Source organism: Hemitrygon akajei, chromosome 7 (assembly GCF_048418815.1).
Source record: "Hemitrygon akajei chromosome 7, sHemAka1.3, whole genome shotgun sequence".
Lineage (NCBI taxonomy): Eukaryota > Metazoa > Chordata > Chondrichthyes > Myliobatiformes > Dasyatidae > Hemitrygon > Hemitrygon akajei.
In genome coordinates this window covers 166,193,921-166,206,213 of record NC_133130.1, presented here as the reverse complement: position 1 = coordinate 166,206,213, position 12,293 = coordinate 166,193,921, and the positions used below count along the sequence as shown (strand labels likewise).

The window sequence follows — 12,293 nt, the reverse complement described above, 5'->3', positions numbered from 1 at the left end:
CCTGCGCCTTGTGAACTATTCCCTGAAACTTCAGGCATCCCTGCTCTGTCGTCATCCCCACCAGTATCCTTCTCTAATCCACCCAGGCAAATTCCTCTCTCATGCCTCTAATTACACCATTGTGACACTAATATGTGTGACTTGTGTTTCTCTCTCACAAGTTGGTTCCTTAGATCATTGATATTATGAATTCACTCATATTATGACTATCAATGAACTAAGGAACCACTCCTCCCCACCAACAGCCCCAGATTAATGAAACTTAAATTTGCTAAAAATGAACCAGTTGCCTCCAGGTTCTAACGGCTCCACCGGAAACAGGGTAACACTGGCATTTACAGCTTTTTATTTTAGATTCAATTCCTGCCACACTAACAAGTCTGTACATTCTCCCCGTGATTGCATGGCCTGTGTGCTCTGGTTTCCTCCCATATTCCAAAGACAGTTAACGTTAGTGAGTTGTGGACATGCTAGGTTGGCATCAGAGGAATAGCAGCAGATGCGCGCTCCTCCAGCACATCTGACCGTGCTGCTTGCTGACGTACAATGACACTGTTTCGATGTATATGTGACAAATAAAAGGTAATCAAATCTGATTTGGAATACATACCAGAGGATGCATGCAGAGCCACATGTTCCTGATAAGGAGTGTAATACTTGTACCTCTTGCCACAGTATTCACAGATGTAGCTACCCGTCTCTGCAACAGCAAAACACAAGGAAAACAAATAATTAGCAAGTTCTCAGTTTCTGTGCTTGAACATTTTGAAAATCAAATGATAAACTGTTTAGCCATATAATCAGACTTAAAATGATGTTGCAACCTCAGATGTTTTGCATGTCAGCCAGGAAAAAAGAAAATTGTGCTTTCCTTGGGAATGGAGGTGGCTTTGTAAAGATCTCCAGGCAGAATAGCAGTGCAATCACTGGAGTTGAGTATGATGGTCTCCAAAGGGGTTATTTCCTTAATGGGCGCCACGGGAACATAGTGGTTATTGTGATGCTATTACAGCTCAGGGCAGTTTGGAGTTCAAACCCAGATTCCTCCAAGTCCTCACAGTGGAATGCGTGGGTTTTCCCCAGGCGCCGGGTTTCCTCCCACAGTCCAAAGATTGGTCATTGTAAATTGCTCCATGATTGGGTTAGCGTTCTTTTGGGATTGTCGGTGCTTGCTGAGCAGTGTGGCTTGAAGAGTTCAAAGGGTTGTTCCACACTGTATCTCTAAATGCAGAATACCTGTGTGTGGATGCACAGGCAGCCACCACATGGTCTTTGATAGATCAGAGTGAAGGTACAGTGGCATGGAATGCAAGATGACCGGGGACCCTTCACCGCAGCAGCCTTCCTTTGCCTTCAGGCCGTTGTTATGTGTCATCTTCCACCAGCTCCACCACTGAGGTCTTGGTTGGATCATTCCTTGTCTGAAATCTCTCCCTTAACCTTACCGCCATGAGAGACCCTACTAGGAGCTAAACTCCAGGCGACATCACTCTTATAATCTAAGGAAGTCACAAACCTTTCCACCACAAGGCGATGATCCTTGAAGAAGTCCAGGCAGAATATGTTCCATCCATACCACCCTCTGCCTTCAATAGGCAAGCCAATTCTGAATGCACACAGTCAGGTTTCCCTGAATCCTACACCCCCTGACTTTCCAAATGAGATCCTGGTTAATACTACCAAATTAGCCTGAACAGCATCTGATTAACTGTACAAAATCTTAATACACTTGTAAAGTACTACATAGTGAAGCAGTATTGACACCCACCAAATCACGTGCACTACCACGAAGTAAAAAGAAATCATACTTGATCCAGGGCTGCGGACAGTTTCTTCTACCTGCTCGGTTTTCACCTCTGCTGGTGCCTCAACTGCATGATCGTATGGATCTATAATTAAAGAGATATATAAATTAGCTATAATTAACAAATGTACAAGAAATATTTATGGTGTAGCTTCCCTACACAGCATTAATTAGTTTAAAGTGGGTTTTGGATGTTACCCTTGGGACTTGCCCTCGTGTATCAATATGGACGCATTCACAACTGAACAGAGGAAATTAAAGAGTCTTTAAAGAGAGTGAACCCTCGCAAGCCAGAAGGTCCTGATGGAGCACCTGGTAGGTTCTGAAAACTTGTGCCACCCAACTGGCAGGAGTATTCAAGGACATTTTCAACCTCTCATTGCTATGGGCGGAAGTTCCCACTTGCTTCAAAAAGGCAACAATCATACCAGTTCTCAAGAATAACAACCATATAACAATTACAGCATGGAAACAGGCCAGCTCGGTCCTTTTAGTCCGTGCCGAACGCTTACTCTCACCTAGTCCCACTGACCTGCACTCAGCCCATAACCCTCCATTCCTTTCCTGTCCATATACCTATCCAATTTTTATTTTAAAACGACAAAATCGAACCTGCCTCCACCACTTCTACTGGAAGCTCGTTCCACACAGCTGCCACTGAGTAAAAAAGTTCCCTCTCGTGTTACCCCTAAACTTTTGCCCCATAACTCTCAACTCATGTCCTCTTGTTTGAATCTCCCCTACTCTCAATGGAAAAATCCTATCCATGTCAACTCTATCTATCCCCCTCATAATTTTAAATACCTCTATCAAGTCCCCCCCAACCTTCTACGCTCCTAAGAATAAAGACCTAACTTATTCAACCTTTCTCTGTAACTTAGATGCAGAAACCCAGGTAACATTCTAATAAATCTCCTCTGTACTCTCTCTATATTGTTGACATCTTTCCTATAATTCGGTGACCAGAACTGTATACAATACTCCAAATTTGGCCTCACCAATGCTTGTACAATTTTTACATTACATTCCAACTCCTATACTCAATGCTCTGATTTATAAAGGCCAGCATACCAAAAGCTTTCTTCACCACCCTATCCACATGAGATTCCACCTTCAGGGAACTATGCACCATTATTCCTAGATCACTCTGTTCTACTGCATTCCTCAATGCCCTACCATTTACCATGCATGTCCTATTTTGATTATTCCTACCAAAATGTAGCACCTCACACTTATCAGCATTAAACTCCATCTGCCATCTTTCAGCCCACTCTTAACAGGCTTAAATCTCTCTGCAAGCTTTGAAAACCTACTTCATTATCCACAACGCCACCTATCTTAGTATCATCTACATACTTACTAATCCAATTTACCACCCCATCATCCAGATCATTAATGTATATGACGAAACAACATTGGACCCAGTACAGATCCCTGAGGCACACCACTAGTCACCGGCCTCCAACCTGAAAAACAGTTATCCACCACTACTCTCTGGTATCTCCCATCCAGCCACTGTTGAACCCATTTTACTACTTCAATATTAATACCTAACGATTGAACTTTCCTAACTAACCTTCCGTGTGGAACCTTGTCAAAGGCCTTACTGAAGTCCATACAGACATCCACTACTTTACCCTCGTCAAAAAATTCAATAAGATTTGTCAATAATGTGGGCTGCCTTAATGACTATTGCCCTGTAGCACTCACATCGACAGTGATGAAATGCTTTGAGGTTGGTTATGACTAGACTGAATGCCTGCCTCAGCAAGGACCTGGACCCATTGCAATTTGCCTATCGCCACCATAGGTCAACAGCAGACGCAATCTCAATGGCTCTCCACATGGCTTTAGACCACCTAGACAACACAAACATCTATGTTAGGATGCTGTTCAGCAATTAAAACCATCATTCCCGCAATCCTGATTGAGAAGTTGCAGAACTTGGGCCTCTGTACCTTGTTCTGCAATTGGATCCTCGACTTCCTAACCGGAAGACCACAATCTGTGCGAATTGGTGATAACATATCCTCCTCACTGACGATCAAAACTAGTGCACCTCAGAGGTGTGTGCTTAGCCCACTGCTCTACTCTCTATATTCATTGACTGTACGGCTTGGCAGAGCTCAAATACTATCTATAAATTTGCTGACGATACACCCGTTGTTAGTAGAATCTCAGGTGGTGACGAGAGGCCAACTAGTGGAATGGTGCTGCAGCCACAACCTGGCACTCTACGTCAGTAAGACGAAAGAGCTGATTGTGGACTTCAGGACGGGTAAGGCAAAGGAGCACATATCAATCCTCAGAAGGATCACAAGTGGAGAGGGTGAGGAGCTTCAAGTTCCTGGGTGTCAAGAACTCTGAGGAGTTCTGAGCCTGGCCCCACCATATCCATGTAGTTATAAAGAAGGCAAGAAAGCAGCTATACTTTATTAGGAGTTTGCAGATATTTGGCATGTCAGCAAATACATTCAAAAACTTCTATAGTTGTACTGTGGAGAGCATTCTGACGGGCTGCATCACTGTCTGGTATGGAGGGGCTACTGCACAGGACTGAAAGAAGCTGCAGAAGGTTGTAAATCTAGTCAGCTCCATCTTGGGCACTAGCCTACAAAGTACCTGGACATCTTTAGGGAGCGGTGTCTCAGAAAAGCAGTGTCCATTATTAAGGACCTCCAGCACCCAGGGCATTCCCTTTTCTCACAGTTACCATCAGGTAGGAGGTAAAGAAGCCTGAAGGCACACACTCAGCAATTCAGGAACAGCTTCTTCCCCTCTGCTATCCGATTCCTAAATGGACATTGAAGCTTTGGACACTACCTCACTTTTTTAATATACACTATTTCTGTTTTTGCACATTCTTTTAAATCTATTCAATATATGTAATTGATTTTCTTGTTTATTTATTATTATTTTTTCTCTCTCTGCTAGATTATGTATTGCATTGAACTGCTGCTGCTAAGTTAATAAGTTACACGTCACAGGCCAGTGAGAACAAACCTGATTCTAAAATTGGAAAAGGAGCAATGGTTACTCCTCAGTCTCAGGAATGGAAGATTTCTGTGGTAACCCCATTACAAGTCTCGTTTAAACAGCCTGGATCATCTCTTTGAAATGAAGGATGAGGACAGGAAGCTTGATAGAGGTGTACAAGATAAAAGGTATAGATTGAGTGGACAGCCAGCACCTTTGTCCAAGACATAAGTTAATGTGAGGACTTAATTTTAAGATGTTTGGAGGAAGGTATAGGGGAAATGGCAGAGGTAGATTGTTTTTAAAAACAGAGGTGGGTGCATGGAACACCCTACCAGGGAGGTGGTAGAGGCAGACACTTTAAGGACTTTTAAGAAACTTAGATAGGCACCTTAGAGGGCAATGTGAGAGGGAAGGGCCTGTTGAATACTGTTCTATGTTCTTAAAGTTTAGATGTGATTTACAGAACTGCTTCTGGATTTTTCCGCCAATATGTTATTTGAAGTGTACAGCAAATTTAAGCAATCTGTAAATACATACCATCGACTGCATGCAAATCCCGATGTTCTTGGAAACAACTGTAATATTTATACTTCTTGCCACAAATGTCACACATATACCTAAAGTTCTCTGGAAAAAAAAAGGTAGAGGAAATTCAAGGTCAGTAAACTCTGTATTCCCTTTTATTTTTACTTATTTAGCGATGCAGCACGAAACAACAAGCCCAACGGCCCATCTATTTAACCCTAGCCTAATCACAGGATAATTTACAACGACTAAATTAACCTACAAACCAGTACGTCTTTAGAACATAGGAGGAAACAAAGGCACCCAGAGAAATCCCACTTGCTCAGGGAAAGAATACACAAACTTCGTACAGACAATTATGGAACTGAATTCTGAACTCAAGACACCGAGCTGTACGAGCATTGTGCTAACTTCTATGTTATTGTGGCACCCCTCTCAAGCACAAACCACTGACAAGCTTAAATCCTTATTGCACACTGTAGACTTTAATTTTCAAACTCCTGGTGCCTTTTCCCCCAGATCTTTCCCCCAGTTTGTTCATTGACATTTTGCATAGGTGTTCAGAGCTGTCATCTTTGACTGCCTCTGATGAGGGTGAGTAGAGTTTCATGTTCCTGGATGTCGGCATCTCTGAAGATCTATCCTGGGCCCAACGTATTGATGCAATTACAAAGAAGGCACAACAGTGGATTATTACTCATTATGACATCTCATTACCAAGACCTCATTGTCACCAAGGACACTTGCAAATTTCTACAGATGTACCATGGAGAGTATTTTGACTGGTTGGATCACCGTCTGGTACTGGATTGGAAAAAGCTGCAGAAAGTTGTAGACTCAGCTAGCTCCATCATGGGCACTAGCCTACCTAGCATTGAAGACATCTTCAAAAGGCAGCATCCATCATTAAGGACCCCCATCACCCAGGACATGCCCTCTTTCCATTGCTACCATTAAGGAAGTGGGTACAGGAGCACGAAGACACTCAATGATTGCGGAAGAGCTTCTTCCTCTCCGCCATTAGATTTCTGAATTTCCTAATGATGCTTGTCACCATTTTGAAGCATTGCCTTTTGAAAGTATCCTTGATGCTTGGGAGGCTTGTGCCCATGATGGAGGTGGCTGAATTTACAACATTCTGCGGCTTTCTTTACAACCGCATTAAAGCTATCTGCTTTATTCATGCAGATAAGAGAATACGAGGGAAGGTATGGTACGGTAAAGGCGCAATGGGAGAACCAGAATGGGATATGGAAAAAGAGAGGAGGGAGGAATAAATTACTGGCTGTTACAGTAACAAATATTCATACCATCGAAGTAGAGGCTACGTGGACAGAATAGGCTTTCAACCTGAGTTTGGTCTCATCAAGGTAGCAGAGGCAGCCATGGACCAACATGTCCAAATGGGAAGTCAAATTGAAATGAGTGGCCACCTTTTGTGGCAGACAGATTGAAGGAGCTTGAAGCAGCAAGATTCTTGTACACTCTGTCCTTGGACTCATCACTGGCTCCTTTCACCCGCAAGCCACCATGCTCAAATGGTGATTACCAAACAATTAAGGAAGATGAGGCAGACTACTCACTTGCCTGTGGAGAATTTTCAGCTGATGCAGAGGTTTCATTTTCTGTGAAAAGAAGTAAGTTGCTCATTAACTCAGAACAACCTGTAACACTGCATGCCCACTTATAACACAAAACTGCATTTACAAAATGATGCAAAACCCTGCACAATCTGGGAATCTGTAATAAAAAGACAATGCTGGAAATGCTCAAGAGGCTAGGCAGATTTCTGGAGAGAGAATTAAGAGTCACTGTCTCAAGTTGATCACCTTTCCACAGAATTGGGTAATGTTAGAAATCCTGCATTAGGAGATACCAGGAGGGATTGATTGACCCAGGAATTATGCATGAAGCCTGCTAAAGGCCAGTGAATAACAAAGCTTTGCGTGGAGAGATGCAAACATGAATATGTTAAGTGAACGCTGAAATTAAGTACCTTGTGCTATTCACTATCTTTTTCCACCTTCCTTCAGCCAACACCACTGCCTTCTGCTCTGTATGAAGGGACCATTGCACAGGATTAGAAAAGGCTGCAGAGAATTGCAAACTCTGCCAGCTCCATCGTGGGCATTAGCCTCCCCAACACAGAGGATACCTTCAAAAGGCAGCATCCATCATTAAGGACCTCCACCAACCAGGATATGCCCACCTCATTATTACCATCAAGGAAGGGGTACAGGAGCCTGAAGAGACACACTCAATGTTTCAGGAACAGCCTCTTCACCTCTGCCATCAGATTTCTGAATTGACAAAGAACCCACAAATGCTATCTTATTCTTTTTTGCACTACTTATTTAATTATATATATTTGTTGCTGTAATTTAGTTTTTTTTTAAACTGAGGAATTGCCAAGTACTGCTACCAGAAAACATATTTCACATGTGATATTAAACCTCACCCTATTCCACTTTTTTCTGATATCCACTAACTTGTACCCTCTTTTATCACTTTAAAATTTTGCTCCTAACTTTTCCCAGCTATATAAAAACAGAATAGGAAGTAGATATGTCTTCTCATGTACATCATGATTTACCTCTATCCCATATCGTGTGATTTGCTCCACTGCTCAAGATTATCTCAGCTTTGTTGCTGCACTGACCAATGTCCCTTAATTTCTCTAATTTCCAAAAAAAATCTATTGATCTGTTTTAATGGCAATAAATGAGCTGACACAGTCCTGATGAGTAGAGAATTCCAAAGATTCATCCTCAAAGAAAAATTCTTATGTCAGTCTAAAGTAGCCGGCACCATACTCCTCAGTTCAGGAAAGCATAGTACACGAATTATGCATACATCAATGATTTCCTTGCCATTCTTGTAAAACTCTGGGGATATAGGTCTGGTCTACCCACTTCCCCCTCAGACAGAACACCCACCATGTCATGAATTGGTCTAGTGAACCTTTATTGTACTTCCTTAATGGCAACAAAGCTAAAACTTCAGAGTGTGGCCTCATCTAGTTCTCATGTAATTGTAGTAAGACATCTTTACATCTGTACTCCAACGTGCTTCCAATCACCAACCTGCAACACTAAATCTCTCTCCACAGATGTTGCCTGACCCCATTTTTATTTGGATGTTATCACACTTGCTACTAACATCTACTTAAACAGTGGAGATTCACAGTCATTGTAGTTCTGTATCATGCCTTTTTGATGAAGTCAGAAGTACATCATTACTCCTGAAGGGTCTCAGCCAGTAACATTGACTCTTCACTCCCCTCCATAGATGCTAGCCGACCTGCTGAGTTCCTCCAGCATTTTGTGTGTTGCTCAAGATTTCCAGCATCTGCAGAATCCTGTTTACTATTACTGCAGTTAACCCTTTGAGTACTAGAGGAGCAGATTAGCTCCAAAAAGAATAACAAGCTTTCAACTTTTTGAATTTTATTCAAGAAACACTGCAAATGAAGAAATGCTGTCAAATTCCAGAGATGATTCTAATTCTATCTTAGTACACTTAGGATTTGAAGGTAGTTTTGGAGGTGTTAGATGTATGCATAAGTTGTAAAAAGGGAAGTCGCTACTCAAAGGGTTAAGCCAATAATTGCATTGAAAACAAAAGCGTGTACCTAGGTGTGCTCTCACATGTGCCCGGAAGCAGCTGTAGTACTTGTATTTCTTTCCACAGGCACCACATATATAGGCCCCTGAAACAAAGAAGGAGTCAGACTATAGACAGGGGCTTTTCACTGCTCAGATTCAGTATCTCACATTGAGACAGGAATACCAGCCACTAATTTCTCAACAAACATTAAGTTTATCTTAAGCCATGTACACTAGTCTCTTGTTAAGACTACCCATGATTTTCCCTTGCCTAGTATACACAAGCTCAATGTAATGGAGAGAGTTCAAAGATCAAATGCCAGAGCAGCGAGGACAGCAAGCAGTGCAGTAACAATATGTGACAACGCAGTAGAAATGAACAGGCAACTTACTGGCAGCAACTTCCCCCAACCCCTCAACCATCAGGCTCCTGAACCCGAGGGGATAACTTCACTCAACTGCACTCACCTCAACACTGAACTGCTCCCACAACTAAAGACTCACTTTGAAGGACTCTTCTCAGGTTCTCGATCTTTATAGCTTATTTATTATATTTTTATATGCAGTTTGTCTTTTGAACATTAGTTGCTTGTCCATCTTGCTATGCGTGGTCTTTCATTCATTCTATGGTGTTTATTTATATTTGCTGTGAATGCTTGCAAGAAAATGAATCTCAGGGTTATAAATGTTGACATACATGTACTTCAATAATAAATTTACTTTAAGCTTTTCTATTACTTTAAATCATTCTCAATTCAGAGAGACTGCTAAAGACTATTTGACTCTGCTTTATATGCATGGTTCTGTCACTCAGGTTGTAAGTCAATTAAAACTGAACAGCATCAAATGAAAACATGGTAGCCTAGCTAAAACTGGTGAAAATTAACTAAAAAGCCAGGAAAAGCCTGAAAGTCACCAAACAGCAGCACAGATAATGCTGAAAACAGACTGGATCCATTCTGAAGCTGAACTGGAAAACATGCCCATTAGAAGCAGAGCAAAGAGTTCACGGCTGAGGTGATGGGAGCTTCTCACAATCATGGTGTCTACTACAGGTAATGCAATGGCGTGCAATAAGGAATTCATGGCACAAGAAATGCAAATGCAAAAAGCTGAAGCACTGCATCACATGGTACAAAAACCTGGCAAAATGACAGAAGACAGCTCATAGCAGCAATGCAATCTGAGTGTTAATCATCCCCCAGACCTGTCAAACTATTCCCACCACAGAATCAGGTACAACTAGTGCCTGGATTTATTAAAGTGAACACTCACTGTGTTTGCACTAGGCTCCCATCATACAAGTCTGTAACATCAATTTGAACAAAGAGTTCAAGCAACAGGTGAGAGAGAAATTAAGGTGCCATCTGCAAAATGGTTACCTAATGGACAGTTATCCCATAGTGCACAGTTACCCAGGATGGAGAAGGTAATTCCTCTACAATCTCAGTGTGCTGACTGCAACGCATTGCAGGATCATTGAAGGCTGGAGAAAATGGCCTCTTAATTCTGCACTGCATGTGTATGCATCCGGCTGCAGGACTGCTCCTCAGTTTCACATACCTTACCTTGATTTATCTAATAACCATAAGACACAGGAGCAGGATTAGGCCAATTGGCCAATTCAGTCTGCTCCGCCATTCCATCATGGCTGATTTATTATCCCTCTCAGCCCCATTCTCCTGATTTCTCCCTGTAACCTCTGACACCCATACTAATCAAGAACATATCAACCTCCACTTTAAATATACCCAACGACTCTGCCACTATTGGAAACATTCACTCTAAGCCTTATAACGAGATCTCATTCTTCAAACTCTAGCAATAGGCTCAGAGCCAAACTTTAAACCATAATGTATATCATAGGCATATGTCTATGCATTTTTCTTGCAATCTTTCTTCTCATCTCCACGACCTCAATCCCTCAATCTCCCAAAATCATCCTGATATAATTCTATTTTCTAACCCTGGCTTTTGTTTCCGATGATGCTTTGCCCTGAACTGCAGATCCCTTGTGCTGAAATTCACTGTACCAGTGCCACACTTCAAACATACTGACCAGTCTTAACAAGTACAAAAATCACGATGTGGCAACTTGAACCCACTCCTAAATATCACAGTCACATCTCCGCTTCTCCTGACATTAAATTCTACAATGATACTTGATGGATGAATCAAACAAAGCAACATCGCTCATGGTTACCCTTTCAAAAAAAAAAGTTTAATCTTTGAGGAATATACCAGCATTTCTGCATCAAATAAAAATACAATTCTTTGTTCAAATATACATTTTTAAGTTTCTTTCTAATGATAATTTGTCAAAAATGATAAAATTCGATGCAATTTTACAGTTTCGGACAGTCAGTACTCAGAGGGTTAACTATCCATGGTCATACCATGACCAAATTCTTGCAGACCTAAATAACCAATTATCAACTACAAAGTTATTAACACCAAAATCCTGATCAAAGCACCAACAGTAAAAGATTGTTCAAAACATACTTTGCTTTATTTCATATAAAAAAGTTGCTGATATTTTGATGTTACTTGGTGCTGAGAATACAGAATGCAGCTGAAATAATATTTCAAAACTGAAGATATTTTTGAAGGAATCTAGGACCTGAATATTGCTTCCTTCTACACACGGTTTAGAAAAAACTGTTTATGAAACACTTACCACATCACTTCCAGTAAAGGGACTTCAGTTTAGGAACAGATCAATCCATACCTGCATTCTGTTCCCATGGAGTCTTGGCTTTGAATAGGATGACAGAGCAGTATACTTTTCCACAATCTCTATATTAATTACGTTCTATACTGGTGAACAGATCTGTGATATGAGGAAAGTAATTTGTTTTCTTTTCAAGGTTTATAATTCAGTTGTAGAAGGTATAAAAATCAACTGCTAGAATGGGAATAAATTCATGCTGTATATGGTGGGTTTTAAATTCTAATGAACCACAGAAAATACTGATTATGTACCCCGATAGTTCTCCTCATCCAACATCGATAGACAGAAACACAAAATAGACAAATTATTAGAAGCAACAGTTCTGCTTCATTGCCAGCTCCCCACTCCAAATTAAGCCCTACCTAGATGAACATTGCTTATTCAATATGCAATGGTGATGGATTATAGATATTGTAGGCTTACAACAGTTCAGATATTTGTTAAAAAATACCAACTGTCAGGCAGGTGTCAGTACTGCTAAGTAGGTTCAAAATTATTCAAACAGGATTGAGCATGCCCCAGCTAAACAGACTGCACTGCCAACTGCTGCAATGCTCAATTGAGTAAGCCAGCTGATCTTCAAAATTTATTAAATGTCTGTACATATCTACACCCTTTTCTCAAAAAAGAAAAATTGTTAACAGTGAAT

General features: G+C 41.2%; 1 protein-coding gene across 14 annotated transcripts in view; it reads right to left on the bottom strand.

Annotated features, from left to right (window-relative positions):
- Window positions 1-12,293, bottom strand: part of znf618 (zinc finger protein 618) — a 109,522-nt gene that overhangs the window by 41,410 nt on the left and 55,819 nt on the right. For 6 of the 14 annotated variants that reach the window (XM_073052471.1, XM_073052477.1, XM_073052470.1 and 3 more), the window contains 5 exons: window positions 8,940-9,017; window positions 6,892-6,933; window positions 5,321-5,410; window positions 1,809-1,889; window positions 611-700 (listed from right to left, as the gene is read on the bottom strand). In XM_073052471.1, coding sequence (XP_072908572.1) covers window positions 611-700; window positions 1,809-1,889; window positions 5,321-5,410; window positions 6,892-6,933; window positions 8,940-9,017 — 381 coding nt within the window. Of the gene's footprint in view, window positions 1-610; window positions 701-1,808; window positions 1,890-5,320; window positions 5,411-6,618; window positions 6,830-6,891; window positions 6,934-8,939; window positions 9,018-11,590; window positions 11,744-12,293 lie in introns of those variants that run through there. The other 8 variants (XM_073052481.1, XM_073052472.1, XM_073052480.1 and 5 more) reach the window with 4 other exon arrangements.